We start from the raw sequence: 19,175 nt of genomic DNA on the forward strand, positions 1-19,175 counted from the left end.
TGGCTACTTCGTATGGTCCCCTCGTTAGTGAAATGTTGATAATAATGAGAACACATGTCTATCTTATGTTATGTTAATTAACACGATGTCAAAGTTATTTTGCCGCTACAGTTGTTAAATCATGCACGACAAATATACTTTTACACTTTCGGACTAAACCTTTTTAAATTATGTGTTTCTCTGAACTGTAATTTCTTGGAAGTTACAGCAAACAACGGACTGAACACTGATGTAAAACAAATTATTGTTATTGCATTTAACCATTAACAACCATGTCAAGATAACCATGACTTCTCGTTTCCTTCTTTCTTCTCCAAAACTCTTTCACTTTCTCGCAATGAGCTCTTTCCCTCAGCGACTATCTTACCCTGGATGCGACGTGCCTGCACAACACTGTGGACTCACTTCCTGACCGAATCCAGGTGGTCATTAAGTTTGGAGGCGGTATTATGCAGTATTAAATGATGCGGGTAGTGATTTCTCTAGGGTTGACTAATTTCTTGTCCAGTCAGCAAATATCTATATGACTTGTAAACGAAGTCATCAGAACACTATGTAGTGTTAAGAACTCCTTGCTGCTGTTCAAAGGAGCTTTTAATTGGACCTGTGAAGTCTCTGCATTTGTGAAGCAATACTGGACCTAAGACTGAACCTTGTGGAACACAATGTGCTATTTCCTTCCCCCGCTTACGTCGTTCTTATCGAATGGCTGGAAGTGCCTCCAGAAGCACCTCCACATGCTGAGCAGACTCACCAGAGAGGTCCAGCCTGCGCAGCTTCTGCAGGTGCCTGAGGGCGCGGCTGGGGACCGCCGTCAGCTCGTTGTCGCTGAGGTCCAGCTCCCACATGGAGCGCTCCAGTCCCATGAACGCCTCGTCCGGGATCTCCGCCAGCGCGTTGTGGGTGATCTCCAGCCCGTACAGACCTGCAAGCACAGCACCAGTCGTGTACCAGTCCGCCCCGCACATGGTAACGCTACTGCTCGATACTATACATTTTGTTTCCCTTAAAACTGAGTCCAGTGATGCTTAACGACTGTGGACCCAGTTTCAAAGGAAATCATCGTCTCACCGACCAGAAGTACTGCATAAGCAACAACTGACAGGTTATTTCTGAAGTCATCGTACAACTGTCTCATGAACCAGTACTGAGAATATTACGCCTTTCTTTCTTCTTTCTTTTGCTGGTGCCTACCCTGCCGTTTCGCAGGGTCGTCATGGTTAGAACGGATTTGGCAAGGTTAATTTTAAGGGTTGGCCTGATGCCCTTCCTGTCACCACCCTGTACCCCTGGAACAGAATTAGTGTGTCCCAGCTGTCTGCATCTGGTGTAATCCATGGAATAGTGCGAACGCGTTCAGTTGTCTGCGAGTCGTGTAACTGAGGAGGAGTAGGGGGACCAGCACGGTGTTCACCTAGCGGGACGTGGAAAACCACTGAGAATATTGCGCCACCAGCAGTGAAATGTGTGATTTTTTGTCACATGTTTCGGCACCACGCTCTATTATTATCAGCTGCTATAAAACAAGGAACCCAATCAATAAATCGCATTACTACACGTACTCACAACCGTATAAAAATATTTATATCGTTCTTTATTATAACATGATTATATGGATCGATCACGTAGCCAATGAGGAGGTACTGAATAGCATTAGGGAGAAGAGGAATTTGTGGCACATCTCGACTAGAAGAAGGGATTGGTTGGTAGGACATGTTCTGAGGCATCAAGGGATCACAAATTTAGTATTGGAGGGCAGCATGGAGGGTAAAAACCGTAGAGGGAGACCAAGAGATGAATGCACTAAGCAGATTCAGAAGTATGTAGCTTGCAGTAGGAACTTGGAGATGAAGAAGCTTGCACAGGATAGGGTAGCATGGAGAGCTGCACCAAACTAATGAAGACCATAACACATTCTATCACATCCTACACCTTCTTTCCTATTAGTTATAAGTAAAATGCAGCAGCAAACATGGAATGTCAAATACAAAAATTTCCCTATCACGTCTCATTTTGGCATGTTATAGTGTCAGGGCTTATTTTGAAACTAAAGGCAGGTGTTTTCACTTACCAAAAATAGTACGCAAATGTCACAGCCGCCGGCGGTGCTACTCACTATCGTAAAACTTATGGACATCAAAAGTCCCGTCCTAGTATATCCCAAAAACCAATACCACACCTGTGTTGCAACGAGTGTCCCCATCTGAAATGGCCAACAGAAAACCCTGAGCCCAACGCCGCTAATTCGAATAAGTTGGTGAAAACTTCCCAAGGAGGACATTGCTAAATTGGCCCTTCGACACTTCTGTTTTCTAATTTAAGATGCTGTCGCATTCCTTTGTAAACCTGACAAAAACCACCCCTTATCCTCAACATGCAATTTCCTCATGCTGTCTCTGATGTTACGAGATGCTTCGCCACTGCCGATGAGCCTTTATCTTTCTTATTGAAGTTTCTATCCTTTTGCCACACGCCCTTAATCTGCAATCCTGAGACATTATTTCATAAACTCCCACCTTCGCCATCCAATACTTCCCTGTGCCAGTCTTACGCTTTAGTCTGATCTGAAAGCAATTTCAATCCCCTTGCCCTTAAATAACCTCGCTAATTTATATGAGATGATTCCCTAGTATGGCATTACTGCGTATTTCTTCGGATTTTCTCGTTTTGTTGGTTTGTGCCCTCATCGTTGCGTTGCAGAAAAGTGTTAACTTTGGTAGGTGAAAGCGGCTCCCTTTAGTATAAAACTGTGAGTGTATAACACGCCAAAATGAAATGTTCTAGGAAGTGTTTTTTTTTATTTGATAATACATGTTTACTGCTAGTTTTTACTTTTGATGATGCCTAATGGCACAGTGCTGTAACTGTAACAAAGGACGATAGGAATATTTTTCGTGTCGTTGTCAGTACATGTATTGCGATTTATTGATTGGTTTCCTAGTTTTAAAGCACTTGATAATTGCTTAACATAGTTCCAAAACATGTTGTGCTGAAAATATCACTTACCAAAAACCGACAGTCTGCATTCAAAAAACGTTCTGTACGCTTTTTTTCTCCTGTACCGGTGTGTCACGTAACGTTCTGTGCTGTGACTCATGCATCAGGACACGAATCTGGACCCTGCCATTTGCAATCCAAATTATAAAACGGGGGACAGAGACTGAGAACAGGAACGTGGTACTTGTGGAGTGCTCCAACATTAACAGTTATTGGACTAGAATAGAGTAGATTCAGTTTTCGTTCCGTAGACTCAAATATGATTCTCGTGGGAGCGGGACAAGTCAGAAAGAATAACACAAAAAACCTATAACATTTGTATATAACACACACTACCCTGATCATTTGCCAGGAGATTGTCAAAAAATATAAATACAGTACAGTAATATTACACACTTAATGCACTGTCATAATGAAACATAATGCACTTTCAATAAATTTATCATAGAGAAAATACTTAATCTGGACTGTTCCGACCAAGTACAGTCAAAGCTGAAATCTAACAGTCACTTTCACTTAAGCTGTTCTAAAAGTCACTTTTAAGATGTGCATCTATAAAGCAGAAGGAGTTGCCTATCAAAAAGTCTTTCAAACACTGTTTAAACTGTGTTTTACCTGAAACCAAGATTTTGATGGTTGCTGTCAATTTATAAAAAAATGTGTCTTCGTGAATATTGTTCCTTGTGTAAGCCATACTACCACCATCTGTATATGTGCACATCTCTATCTCATAACTTTTGTCAACTCAGTGCAAAGGTTAACAGTACATTTTCATAAAATATAACAATCAACATATGTGAAGGATGATCATGTAAACAACAAAAATTTCGCAACTTATCGCATGATAACAGTAAGATCTACAGGGTGTTTTAGTATTACGCCAACTAGCTTCGAGGGGATGTAGAAGATGTCTTGAGGAACAAAACGAGGATACAGATCCATGCCGAGAAAGGTCATCCAACGACGCTACAGAGGGTCGAAGTTATAGGCGGCTATGCCTGTAAGTGTACGTGTATATACAGTATGTTTCCGTGATGAATTTAGAAACTTTCATGGATAATGAAGAAGGATAACTGCATCAGCTTGGGTTAAGGAACCCTGATCCGGAAACGAACGAGTCGAAAGTCATAAGCTAAAATCGTTCTGATGCCTTTGACAGGGGAATAAATGTATCGGGACTGCGGTTGCCAAGATTGTAGCGTAGATAACTTCCAGAAGTGGACATGTGGAGCAAAACAAAACAAAAAAAAAACATGTCGAGTAAACATGAACTCTAAAATGGATATGTGAAGAGCTATGAACACTTGTTCATATACGCTACTATGAAACACGTCTCCTCTATTGAACAAGTGCTCACAGCACTTAAGCTATGCGTTTTAGAGCCCATTTTTAGTGCAAAATTTTTTCTTGTTTCGGTCCATTTCACCAACTCTGAAAGCTGCCTCCCGTGCAAACAACAAGTGCCAGTACATATATTCCACGGTCACGGATATCAGAAGGATTATCGCTTACAATTTTCGACTCGTTCCTTTCTGGACCAGGGTGCCTTAGGTCTTAGGGGCCTGCACCAAATGTATTAGAGACAAGGGTGATTAAAAGAGATAAAGCCACGCAACTTAACCAAAATGATGGATCTGAACATGTTTTTGAATGCGTTTTCCTGGAATCGTGAGGTGGAGGGTGAAGAGATGCGTCAAAAAGCACAAAAGCGATAGGAAAAGCCGAGATTGAAGGATGGGTAGGGACTCACCAACACACTGTAGGCCGGTCGAAGTGGCCGAGCGCTTCAGTCTGGAACGGCGCGACCGTTACGGTCGCAGGTTCGAATCCTGCCTCGGGCATGGATGTGTGTGATGTCCTTAGGTTAGTTAGGTTTAAGTAGTTCTAAGTTCTAGGGGACTGATGACCTCAGCTGTGAAGTCCCATAGTACTCAGAGCCATTTGAACCATTTTGAACACACTGTAGGAAGTAGGACTTCAGGATGCACATGTCACTGCGAATAAGGTCGAGGATGAACAAAAGTATCATGAAACACAACAGTGATTTCAAGAGTAAATAGAAAGGTTGTGTAGAGCCTCACAAATGCCTCATATTACATAGGGCTTCAGTCCACAGAGGCCGTTTCAGCCGAGGTTGCAGATGAAGCATGGGTTTCGAGAAAGACGACTGTGTGAAACCCAACTCGCGCTATTCGTTCACGAGACTCCGAGGGCCATAGACACGGGTTCCCAGGCAGATGCCGTGTTTCTTGACTTTCGCAAGGCGTTTGATACAACTCCCCACAGTAGTTTCATGAACAAAGTAAGAGCATATGGACTATCAGACTAATTGTGTGATTGGATTGACGAGTTCCTAGATAACAGAACGCAGCATGTCATTCTCAACAGAGAGAAGTCTTCCGAAGTAAGAGTAAGTTCAGGTGAGCCGCAGGGGCGTGTCGTAGGACCGTTGCTATTCACAATATACATAAACGAACTTATGGATGACATCGGAAGTTCACTGAGACTTTTTGCGGATGATGCTGTAGTATATCGAGAGGTTGTAACAATGGAAAATTGTACTGAAATGCAGGAGGATCTGCGACGTATTGACGCATGGTGCAGGGAGTGGCAATTGAATCTCAATATAGACAAGTGTAATGTGCTGCGAATACATAGAAAGAAAGATTCTTTATCATTTAGCTACAATATATCAGATCAGCAACTGGAAGTAGTTAATTCCACAAATTATCTGGGAGTAGGCATTAGGAGTGATTTAAAATGGAATGACCATATAAAATTAATCGTCGGTAAAGCAAATGCCAGACTGAGATTCATTGAAAGAATCCTAAGGAAATGGTATCCGAAAACAAAGGAAGTAGGTTACAGTACACTTGTTCGCCCACTGCTTGAATACTGCTCATTGGTGTCGGATCCGTACCAGATAGGGTTGGTAGAAGAGAGAGAAGATCCAACGGAGAGCTGCACGCTTCGTTATAGGATCATTTAGTAATCGCGAAAGCGTTACGGAGATGATAGATAAACTCCAGTGGAAGACTCTGCAAGAGACACACTCAGTAGCTCGGTACGGGCTTTTGTTGAAGTTTCGAGAACATACCTTCACCGAGGAGTCAAGCAGTATATTGCTCCCTCCTACGTATATCTCGTGAAGAGACCATGAGGATATGATCAGAGAGATTAGAATCCACGCAGAGGCATACCGACAATCTTTCCTTCCACATACAATACGAGACTGGAATAGAAGGAAGAACCGATAGAGGTACTCAAGGTACCCTCCACCACACACCGTCAGGTGGCTTGCGGAGTATGGATGTAGATGTAGATGTAGAAGAGGCTTATCATATATCACAGCAGTTGTTGGAAGAACAAAGAGCGAAGGTTGGGTGGAGTCTCAACAGTGCCCTGAAAGGACATAGGTCTTCATCTCATGCAAGCAGTTTCTGCTGAGATGGAAGATGAACAGATATCTCATAAAGCACTGTAATGATTGGAAGAGCAAATAGAAAAGTTGGGCGGAGTCTCACCTCTGCCCTGCATCAAATAGGATTCCAGCCAGTGCAGCCCATTGTGGACGTTGAATAAGGGTACCATAAACATCAACAGTGATTAGAAGAGCAAACAGAGGAGGTTTGCTGCAGACACAGCACTGTCCTGCAGGAGGCAGGGCTCCACCACGGAGGCTGAGGTGCAGTGTGAACAGGACCTCATAAACCACAACAGCTACTGAAAGAGCAAATAGAGATTGGAGACTCACCTGTGCCAAGCAGTGCTCCAGCCAGTCAGGTCAGTGCAGCTGTGGTAGAGGGTAAATGTAGATATGGTAAAGGACAACAGTCTCCACCACCATGTGGGTGGAGATGGGGCGGGAGGGGGTGGGGATGAACAGAGGAAGACCGCACTGCAGTTCCTTCTCTAAATCATCGTACGAACGAAAAACTGGCTGACATTGAAATAAGTGTCCAAGGAATAGAAAAACAAATGAAATCACTCAACAAAGGAAAGTCCATTGGACCTGACGGGATACCAATTCCATTCTACACAGAGTACGCGAAAGAACTTGCCTCCCTTCTAACAGCCGTGCACCGCAAGTCTCTAGAGGAACGGAAGGTTCCAAATGATTGGAAAAGAGCACAGGTAGTCCCAGTCGTCAATAAGGGTCGTCGAGCAGATGCGCAAAACTATAGACCTATATCTCTGACGTCGATCTGTTGTAGAATTTTAGAACATGTTTTTTTGCTCGCGTATCATGTCATTTCTGGAAACCCAGAATCTACTCTGCAGGAAACAGAGATCGTGTGAGACCCAACTCGCTTTATTTGTTCATGAGACGCAGAAAATATTAGATACAAGCTGGCAGGTAGATGCCATTTTGCTTGACTTCCGGAAGGCGTTAGATACAATTCCGCACCGTCGCCTGATAAACAAAGTAAGAGCCTACGGAATATCCAGTTGTGTGGCTGGACTGAAGAGTTTTTAGCAAACAGAACACAGCGTGTTGTTCTCAATGGAGTGACGTCTACAGACGTTAAAGTAACCTCTGGCGTGCCACAGTGGAGTGTTATGGGATCACTGCTTTTCACAATATATATAAATGACCTCTCCAGGATGCTACAGGATGGACTCTATATCACAAACACATATTTCCAGCTTAAGGATCAGCACAAGGTGTCTTGGAGACAACCGCGCTCTCATCACTGGCATCAATTTGACTTAGTCATAGCTAGGCGTACTGGTCTCAAAAATGTGCTACTGACACGAAGTTATCATAGTGCTGATTGCAACACAGACCACGCCCTAGTGGCGTGCACATTGAGGCTCACTCCTAAGAAATGTCACCACGCTAAACCGAGAGGTCAACCCCGTATCAACACAGATCATGTTCATGACACACAAAGAAAGCAGGATTTTGCCAGTAATTTTGAAAGTGCTTTCCCAGGAAACGTGCAAGCAGAAAGGAATGTTGATAAGAAATGGGCAAAACTCACGGGTGCAATCTACAACTCAGCAGTATTGGCCTATGGAATAAAAGGAAAAAGAAATAAGGACTGGTACAAGCAAAATTTGGAAGAAATGTAACCAGTCACTGAGGCTAAACGGAAAGCCCTGCATGCTTACAAAAGAAACCCAAATGAAAGAACTCGAGATGACCTTCGAAAAGCAAGGAACAGGAAACAGCAAACATCCAGGAGATGCGCAAATAACTACTGGCTGAATTTATGTGCAGGTATACAGAAAGCGGCCGACTCTGGGAATGCTAAGGCAATGTACGATGGTATTAAGAAAGCAATTGGACCAACTGTCAGAAAAACAGCTCCTCTGAAGTCCAAGACGGATGAAGTCATTACTGATGAAGGCAAACAGATGGAACGCTGGGTTGAACACTACCTCGAGTTGTATGCAGCCGAGAATGAAGTTAGCAAGGATGCATGTGACGCCATGAAACAAATGCCAGTTGTGGAAGAACTAGATGCAATGCCTACTATGGAAGAACTTAGTAGGGAAATAGATTCTCTTGCTAACGGAAAGGCCCCAGGTGAAGATGGGATCCCTGCAGAGGTTATTAAGTATAACAAGTCTGTCCTTCTCAAACATTTATATTCACTTATCACAACCAGCTGGGAAGAAGGTTATGTCCCGATGAGTATGCGGAATTCGAGGATAGTTACTCTATATAAAGAGACAGGAAACAGAAGTGACTGTAACAATTACAGAGGCATTTCATTACTAAGTGCAGCCGGGAAAGCTTATGCAAGAGTCATCCTAATGCGATTACAGGTCTTAGCTTCCAGAATCTACCCAGAATCTCAGTGTGGCTTCAGGCCCGGCCGATCAACCGTAGATATGATCTTCTCCTTAAGACAGCTACAAGAGAAATTTCGTGAGCAGCAGAGGCCACTTTATATTGCTTTCATTGACCTTGTTAAAGCGTTTGATTTAGTGAGCAGAAATGGGCTTTTCAAACTGTTGCAGAAGATTGGATGCCCACCTAAACCCGGCCGCGGTGGCCGTGCGGTTCTAGGCGCTGCAGTCCGGGACCGCGGGAATGCTACGGTCGCAGGTTCGAATCCTGCCTCGGGCATGGATGTGTGTGATGTCCTTAGGTTAGTTAGGTTTAAGTAGTTCTAAGTTCTAGGGGACTGATGACCTAAGATGTTAAGTCCCATAGTGCTCAGAGCCATTTGAACCATTTGAACCCACCTAAACTACTGCAGATAATTGTCTCTTTCCATGAGAAAACACAAGCAACAATTTGCTTCAACGGTAAAACATCAGAAGCATTCCCTGTTAATAGCGGTGTGAAACAGGGGTGTGTGTTAGCTCCTACGTTATTTGGGATTTTCTTTTCCCTTCTACTCAGATTTGGCTTTGAAGACTGTGAGGAGGGAGTGTATCTACATACGAGGTCTGATGGAAATCTTTTCAACATTGCTCGCCTCAACGCCAAGACCAAAGTAAATACAGTTGTTATCCGTGAGTTGTTATTTGCGGACGATGCAGCTCTATTAGCGGACACAGAAGATGAGCTGCAGTATATAATCAACAAATTATCAAATGCTTGTGAAAAGTTTGGTCTACTCATCAGCCTTCAAAAGACTAAGATCATGGCGCAGAGCACTACCAACCTTCCATCCATTAGCATTGATGGCAATCCTCTCCAGACAGTTGATGACTTTACCTACTTGGGATCCACAATATGTAGCAACTTGTCCATGGACACTGAACTTACTAACAGATTCGCAAAGGCATCATCTGTCATGGCTAGACTGAAAAACAGAGTATGGAACAACGGACTGCTTACCACAAAAACTAAATTAAAAGTCTACAACGCTTGTGTTATAAGCACCCTTCCCTATAGCTGTGAGACATGGACAACTCTTTCTAGGCATGAATCTCGACTCAACAGCTTCCATCTCCGCTGTCTCCGGAAGATCCTTCAGATCTCTTGGAGAGATAGAGTACCCAACACCGAAGTCTTTCATCGTGCAAGCACAACCAGCATCTTTGTACTCCTGAGTCATCGACGTCTAAGATGGTTGGGACATGTCAGGCACATGGATCCTGAACGGATACCGAAACAGCTGCTGTACGGCGAACTTCAGGAAGGTGTGAGGCCAGTGGGACGACCGCATCTTCGTTTCGAGGATGTCTGCAAGAGAGACCTGACCAAGACCAGAATCAATCCAGGTCGCTGGGAAAGCATTGCAGATGACCGTATCAAGTGGCGAGTAACTGTGCACCACGGCTTGAAGCTCTCAGAGGACTAGCGCACACAGGAACAAATCAGGAAGAGGACAAAGCGAAGAGACAGAGCGGCTTCTGTTCGAAGTCCCTCAAATTTCACATGTCCAAACTGCAGTAGGGACTGCCACTCTCGAGTGGTACTTTTTAGCCACAGCAGACGCTGCAGACTCTGAACCAAGCATGCTACACCATCATCCCTCAAGGATGGACGGATGCCATTTTTTATAAATGACCTAGTAGATAGTGTCGGAAGTTCCATGCGGTTTTTAGCGGATGATGCTGTAGCATATAGAGAAGTTGCAGCATAAAAAAAATTGCAGGGAAATGCAGGAAGATCTGCAGCGGATAGGCACATGGTGCAGGGAGTGGCAACTGACCCTTAACATAGACAAATGTAATGTATTGCGAATACATAGAAAGAAGGATCCTTTATTGTATGATTATATGATGGCGGAACAAACACTGGTAGCAGTTACTTCTGTAAAATATCTGGGAGTATGCGTACGGAACGATTTGAAGTGGAATGATCATATAAAATTAATTGTTGGTAAGGCAGGTGCCAGGTTGAGATTCATTACGAGAGTCCTTAGAAAATGTAGTCCATCAACAAAGGAGGTGGCTTACAAAACATTCGTTCGACCCATACTTATTGCTCATCAGTGTGGGATCTGTAGCAGGACGGTTTGACAGATGAGATAGAGAAGATCCAAAGAAGAGCGGCGCGTTTCGTCACAGGGTTATTTGGTAAGCGTGATAGCGTTACGGAGATGTTTAGCAAACTCAAGTGGCAGACTCTGCAAGAGAGGCGCTCTGCATCGCGGTGTAGCTTGCTGTCCAGGTTTCGAGAGGGTGCGTTTCTGGATGAGGTATCGAATATATTGCTTCCCCCTACTTATACCTCCCGAGGAGATCACTAATGTAAAAATTAGAGAGATTCGAGCTCGCACGGAGGCTTTCCGGCAGGCGTTCTTCCCGCGAACCGTACGGGACTGGAACAGGAAAGGGAGGTAATGACAGTGGCACGTAAAGTGCCCTCCGCCACACACCGTTGCGTGGCTTGCGGAGTATAAATGTAGATATACGAGGGCAGTTCAATAAGTAATGCAACACATTTTTTTTCTCGGCCAATTTTGGTTGAAAAAACCGGAAATTTCTTGTGGAATATTTTCAAACATTCACGCTTCGTCTCGTATAGTTTCATTGACTTCCGACAGGTGGCAGTGCTGTACGGAGCTGTTAAAATGTCGTCTGTAACGGATGTGCGTTGCAAACAATGGGCAGTCATCGAGTTTGTTTTGGCGGAAAACCAGGGCACCTCAGATATTCATAGGCGCTTGCAGAATGTGTACGGTGATCTGGCAGTGGACAAAAGCACGGTGAGTCGTTGGGCAAAGCGTGTGTCATCATCGCCGCAAGGTGAAACAAAGACTGTCTGATCTCTAGCGTGCGGGCCGGCCGTGCACAGCTGTGACTCCTGCAATGGCGGAGCGTGCGAACACACTCGTTCGAGATGATCGACGGATCACCATCAAACAACTCAGTGCTCAACTTGACATCTCTGTTGGTAGTGCTGTCACAATTGTTCACCAGTTGGGATATTCAAAGGTTTGTTCCCGCTGGGTCCCTCGTTGTCTAACCGAACACCATAAAGAGCAAAGGAGAACCATCTGTGCGGAATTGCTTGCTCGTCATGTGGCTGAGGGTGACAATTTCTTGTCAAAGATTGTTACAGGCGATGAAACATGGGTTCATCACTTCGAACCTGAAACAAAACGGCAATCAATGGAGTGGCGCCACACCCACTCCCCTACCAAGAAAAAGTTTAAAGCCATACCCTCAGCCGGTAAAGTCATGGTTACAGTCTTCTGGGACGCTGAAGGGGTTATTCTGTTCGATGTCCTTCCCCATGGTCAAACGATCAACACTGAAGTGTATCGTGCTACTCTTCAGAAATTGAAGAAACGACTTCAGCGTGTTCGTAGGCACAAAAATCCGAACGAACTTCTCCTTCTTCATGACAACGCAAGACCTCACACAAGTCTTCGCACCCGAGAGGAGCTCACAAAACTTCAGTGGACTGTTCTTCCTCATGCACCCTACAGCCCCGATCTCGCACCGTCGGATTTCCATATGTTTGGCCCAATGAAGGACGCAATCCGTGGGAGGCACTACGCGGATGATGAAGTTACTGATGCAGTACGACGTTGGCTCCGACATCGACCAGTGGAATGGTACCGTGCAGGCATACAGGCACTCATTTCAAGGTGGCGTAAGGCCGTAGCATTGAAAGGAGATTACGTTGAAAAATAGTGTTGTATAGCTAAAAGATTGGGGAATAACCTGGTGTGTTTCAATGCTGAATAGAACAACCCCTGTTTCAGAAAAAAAATGTGTTGCATTACTTATTAAACTGCCCTCATAGATGTAGAAGTATCACAAAGAACAACAGTGATTGGAAGAGGGAATAGAGTTCTGGTGGGAACTGTCCAGTGCGATGCAGAATGTTGACCTCCAATCTACCTCGGTTAGTGCGGTTGAGGTGCAAGAGGAAACAGAAGAGATCGGGGACTCACCTGTGCCCTGCAGGAAGTAGGGCTCGAGGCCGCGCAGCCCGTTGCGGCTGAGGTGGAGCGTGAAGAGCTTGGAGGCGTTGAGCGGCGGCGGCACCCTGGGCAGGGGCACGCCGCGGCAGGCGACGATGCCCAGGTCGGGCACGGCCTTGGAGCACGAGCACAGCGGGTTGAAGTAGCAGGGCGGGTACGAGTGGGCGGCCGCGGGCGCCGAGTAGTGGTGGTGGTGGGCGGCGCCGGACTCGCGGGCGCCCGCCAGCGACGCCCACACCATCAGCACCAGCGACAGCGCCACCATCGCGTAGCCGAAGCGCAGCACGGCGCCTAGGCTCTGCGGGCAGCCCAGAGGTGGCGGCCGCGTGCGTTACACTGTAAGGCGCTCGGCAGCTGCGGTCGTGTGACTGGTCGCGTGCTCCACAGGTAGGCTGGGTTCACTCAGCTGTGGCTCGCATCGCAGTGTGCTTGACAGGGTGCGTAACAACTACATCTCGTACAGTATATGTTGGAATCGACACAAGACTGCCATCACTTGTTTGACATATGACCGATCAGACACGAGGCAGCTATACCTTGCTTGGCAACATGTTCGATTGGGTGCTGGACGACGATGCTTTGTTGGAACTTCAATAGTGACAACTACACTACTGGCCATTACAATTGCTACACCAAGAAGAAATGCAGATGATAAACGGATATTCATTGGACAAATATATTGTACTAGAACTGACATGTGATTACATTTTCACGCAATTTGGGTGCACAGAACCTGAGAAATCAGTACCCAGAACAACCACCTCTGGCCGTAATAACGGCCTTGATACGCAGAACGTGGATGGCGTGTACAGGTACAGCTGCCCATGCAGCTCCAACACGATACCACAGTTCATCGAGAGTAGTTACTGGCGTATTGTGACGAGCCAGTTGCTAGGCCACCATTGACCAGACGTTTTCAATTGGTGAGAGATCTGAAGAATGTGCTGGCCAGGGCTGCAGTCGAACATTTTCTGTATCCAGAAAGGCCCGTACAGGACCTGCAACATGCCGTCGTGCATTATCCTGCTGAAATGCAGGATTTCGGAGGGATCGAATGAAGGATAGAGCCACGGGTCGTAACACATCTGAAATGTAACGTCCACTGTTCAAAGTGTCGTCAATGCGAACAAGAGGTGACCGAGAAGTGTAACCAATGCCACCCCGTACCATCAAACCTGGAGAAACGCCAGTATGGCGATGACGAATACACGCCTCCAACGTGCGTTCACCGCGATGTCGCCAAACACGGATGCGTCCATCATGATGCTGTAAACAGAACCAGGATTCATCCGAAAAAATGACGTTTTCCCATTCGTGCACCCAGGTTCGTCGTTAAATACACCTTCGCAGGCGCTCCTATCTGTGATGCAGCGTCAAGCGTAACCGCAGCCATGGTCTCCGAGCTGATAGTCCATTCTGCTGCAAACGTCGTCGAACTGTTCGTGCAGATGGTTGTTGTCTTGCAAACGTCCCCATCTGTTGACTCAGAGACGTGGCTGCACGATCCGTTACAGCCATGTGGATAAGTTAGACACTGGACTCGCATTCGGGAGGACGACGGTTCAATCCCGCGTCCGGCCATCCTGATTTAGGTTTTCCGTGATTTCCCTAAATCACTCCAGGCAAATGCCGGGATGGTTCCTCTGAAAGGGCACGGCCGACTTCCTTCCCAATCCTTCCCTAATCCGATGAGACCGATGACCACACTGTCTGGTCTCCTTCCCCAAACCAACCAACCAACCAACCATGTGGATAAGATGCCTGTCATCTCGACTGCTAGTGATACGAGGCCGGTGGGATCCAGCATTGTGTTCCGTATTACCCTCCTAAACCCATCGATTCCATGTTCTGCTAACAGTCATTGGATCTCGACCAACGCGAGGAGCAATGTCGCGATACGATAAACCGCAATCGCGATAGGCTACAATGCGACCTCTATCAAAGTTGGGAACGTGATGGTAGGGATTTCTTCTACTTACACGAGACATCACAACAACGTTTCACCAGGCAACGCCGGTCAACTGCTGTTTGTGTATGAGAAATCGGTTGGAAACTTTCCTCATGTCAGCACGTGGTAGGTGTCACCACCGACGCCAACCTTGTGTGAATGCTCTGAAAAGCTAATCATTTGCATATCACAGCATCTTCTTCATGTCAGTTAAATTTCGGGTCTGTAGCACGTCATCTTGGTGGTGTAGCAATTTTAATGGCCAGTAGTGTACATCTCGTACAGTCACATGTTGGAATGGACACAAGACAGCCTTCATTTGTTTGACGTATGTCCGATCAGATACGAGGCAGCTATACATTGCTTGGCAACATGTTCGATTGGGTGCTGGACTGCTATGCTTTGTATGGTGATATCTTTGATTTGGTGATCGACAGATTCACTTCTTAAGGTGACATTTTTGAGAGCACAATAGTTACACCAAATATTGTATAAAGTATGATTAGTTTATATCCTCCCCCTTCGTAATCAGCCTGTTGCATTGGGTGATCGCCTAATGAAGTTTTACAGTGAGTAAAGCTATCGTTAACGAACGAAAATAATGCCGCTTAGTAGGAGGGAATTGCACAACAGACCTTTCTGAAGAAAGAGTCTATTCTAAGCCTAATCTAATTACTGATAATATGAGGACTGGAACTTAAATAGTGACAACTATTTATTCACAACCTGTACAAAAGAGATACATGTTTGCACCTGTTACTGTCCTTCAAAGTAGTCACCAGCGTTGCGTAGATCCTGTTGCCAGCGATGTGGAAGCCGTAGTATACTGTTAGCAGAGTCTGTTCTGTTGATGGTGCGAATGGAGCGGTCTGCCGCCTGTGGAATCTCTGGAACAGTTCTGATGCGAATGCCAGGAAGCCAAAACTGAAACGCCAGTCCAACGAACGGTGTCATTATGGGTCGCCGCGAAAGTCGAAAGTGCGTCAGAGCCCCAGTATGGTGAAAGTTATGGCGATTCTCGTGTACGACTGTGATGGTGTTATCCTAACGCATTATGTTCCTCCACGGCAGACCGTCAATGCACAGTATTACTATTCGTTGTTGGAGCATCACCTGGACCAGCTTTGCGAAAGAAGCGGGGACACTTTCTGCGCAATCCACCCATCATTTTGCACGATAATGCGCGGGCGCATACAGAGCAGGCTGTGGCTGCTCTGTTCGGTCGATGGGACCGGGAAGTACTGTACCGTCCACCATACTCCCCGGACGTAAGTCCTTGTTACTTTGATTTGATTCCGAAGATGAAGGAACCACTTCGTGGCATTCGCCCCAGAATTGTTCCAGAGATTCGACAGGCAGTAGACCGCTCCATTCGCACTGTCAACAGAACAGACTCTGCTAACGGTATACTACGCCTTCCACATCGCTGGCAACGGGTTCCACCCAACGCTGGTTACTACTTTGAAGGACAGTAACAGGTGCAAACATGTAAGTCTTTTGTATCGGTTGTGAATAAATAGTTGCCACTATTTAAGTTCCAACGTCACTCACGGCCAACGCAGCGGGGAAAGGGTAACACGTAATATTTTTTGTTCAAAAAACACTAATACAAAAAATACTACCAAAAAAGGTATAATTAAATGGTCACCAGCGTACTAGGGCAAATATCCAGAGTCCTAAGATAGATAATAGTAAAGAAAATTAAGCAAATAATGACTGGCGTGGCAACAGAAGATTGTCACGCTTTCCCTCAACACAACAGTTCACGAGAGCACTGAGAGGCAGTTACTTATTCTGAAATACTATATTTCGAAAGCAAAGTTAAATGAAGTTGTTTGTTAATTAAATGACTGTCTGTAATTTAAACGTATTTACATAAAAAAATTATTTGAAGTAAACTCAGCGTAAATAAATGCAAAATTTAGAAAAAGGAAAGCAATTTACTTTTGATTTTTGAAAGACTGAATTGAATTTACTTTAGGCAAATGAGCAACTGATTTTAATTTTAATATAACAACAATAAAATACATACTAAGACAGCAGAAGTCACTCGCTAAGCTAAATACAGAATAAATGAAATTCCGCACTCTTAATTTGTGCTGTATTTTTAGTTATTAGTTTTGCTAGCGAAATTTTACGTTACTTTAAGTGACTGAAGTTAATACTCAAAACTGTAAACTAGTTAGGCCTCTGCTACGCAATACAAGAATGAACAGTTACTGAGGCAGCAAAATTTGGATTGAATCCATTCGCAAACAAACAAAACTGGCTGTAGGTAGTAAATCAGTTTTCATATTTTTACGACATTCGTCATTGCATGGAAAGGAAATGGACCTTGACTCGTAATAATGCCTCAAGTCGGTTATTACTCATGAAAGTTAGTCGAAAACTGTGAAAGATATGCCACTCGGTAGTGCCTTTACTGTATTGGTTATACTTTGTCACTTAATAGTTTTACGATGTTGTAGCTGTGCGGGCGATGAAGAATGTAGCTGCCAACAGTGCTGAGCTGCTACCGCTGTTGCTGCTGCTGGTTGAGAACCACGAGCTGTCTGCAGAGCCCCCGATAATTATGGGACAAGTAATAGCTAGAATTCCAGCTTTCCTTCCTCTGTTCGCTCCTACCGAGCTCTCAATACTCACGGGTTAACGAAGTAGACGCGCCTACACTGGCACGAGCATAGCTGCACACCGCGTCTGCGGGCCTGCGCAACAAACACACTTTTCTGACTCTGCTGTTCCGCTTCCTCTCTGCTTGCAAATGGTTCAAATGGCTCTGAGCACTATGGGACTTAACTTCTGAGGTCATCAATCCCCTGGAACTTAGAACTACTTAAACCTAACTAACCTAAGGACATCACACACATCCATGCCCGAGGCAGGATTCGAACCTGCGACCGTAGCGGTCGCGCGGTTCCAGACTGTAGCGCCTAGAACCGCTCGGCCACTACGGCCGGCCACAGAGTCAGAATTAGAAGTACAGTACAAGTTATCAACGGATACAAACGGTGAAAAATTCTGTATGGTGCAGAAGGTATTTTACTTGCATTTTCGGAGTTACAAGTTGCACAACAGCTACACTTCGTAGAGTGGTGCCTTTGATTGGGAGCATGACAGTCAGTCCTTGTTTGGTGAATTGTTTGATTGAGTACAGGGCAGCTATATGTTAAATGCCGATGTGTATCATTAAGTGCACGCCAGCTGTACCTTCTCTGTGATATGTCCGATCAGGTACAGGACAGATATACTTTGTACAGTGATATCTTTGACTGGGTGCTAGACAGCTATACTTCATATGGCGATACCTTTTATTGGGTGGACGACAGCTATACTTTGTATTGTGGTTTAAAGTGATTGGACGAAAACATGGACTCACCACAAACACGACAGATTACCATGTCTAATACGATAAACGAAAAGTGTTGGCATTGGAAACCGCTTCCAGTCGTCTCGGAATACATAAATACTCGTCCTGTGAGGTTTGCAAAGGAATCTCATTCAGCTTTCCTGCAAAATAATGGCAAGTTTAGGTAACGATAATGGAGGTAGATACCGATCATGCGCCCTTCTCTCCAAAATAGACCACAGAGGCTCGATAATATTGAGATCTGGTGACTGTAGTGGCCAGGGGAGAGGCGACAGTTCATCCTGGTCCTCAAAAAACGAGTCCTGGAGAATGCGAGCTGTGTGGACAGGGGCGTTGTCGTCTTGGAACTCAGCATCACCATTGCGGAACAAACACTGTACAAAGGGATGGAACTTATCAGCCAAAGTGCTCACACAATTCTTAGCATTAATGCGTCCTTGCATAGCAACCACGCGGCCCTGGAATACCACGATATAGCTGCCCAAAATATGACCGCCCCCGCCACATTTCTCTCTTGAGACGTAAACTTGGCCAGAAGTTGAAAACAGTGCAACAAGATCCATCCCACCAAATGACATTCTCCATGCTCCATGGTCCAGGTTTTATGGCTTTGGCACACATCTCCATACAATCAGCGCGCCAGGTGCTATTTGGGATACAAGCACAAGGATCGATGGATATCCCCAGCGTTCGGGGCATCGGCACGCCATTGTGAGCGTCGGGGTGGGATTTGTGACGTAATGACAGCTCCCTATGATTGCGTGACGCAGTCCCCACCCGTGTTTCTGTTAACTCATTGCTTGCACTGAACTTGACGTGGCAAATTACTCCATGCGAACGCCCCCTGCAAAAAGCGCGACATTCAGTTCATGACTTGTGTTCTTATTTTTCGTCACAATCCTTTTCAGTGAACGTCTGTCAACGCCCAAGTCGGGAGATAGCGGAAAAGTTTTCCGGTTTCACTGTATGCCATATAAATCTTCAGTATGGTGGCTCTTGAACACTGAACAGTACAGCT

At 45.3% G+C, this 19,175-nt stretch overlaps 1 protein-coding gene across 1 annotated transcript in view; it reads right to left on the reverse strand.

Moving 5' to 3' along the window:
• The window catches only part of LOC126428050 (chaoptin), a 251,465-nt gene that overhangs the window by 152,219 nt on the left and 80,071 nt on the right, over nt 1–19,175 (reverse strand). Inside the window, exons 2-3 of the mRNA XM_050089927.1 lie at nt 12,813–13,140; nt 755–925 (exon numbers count right to left, since the gene is read on the reverse strand). Coding sequence (XP_049945884.1) covers nt 755–925; nt 12,813–13,140 — 499 coding nt within the window. The remainder of the gene's footprint in view (nt 1–754; nt 926–12,812; nt 13,141–19,175) is intronic.

Source organism: Schistocerca serialis, chromosome 12 (assembly GCF_023864345.2).
Source record: "Schistocerca serialis cubense isolate TAMUIC-IGC-003099 chromosome 12, iqSchSeri2.2, whole genome shotgun sequence".
Taxonomy (NCBI): Eukaryota; Metazoa; Arthropoda; class Insecta; order Orthoptera; family Acrididae; genus Schistocerca; species Schistocerca serialis.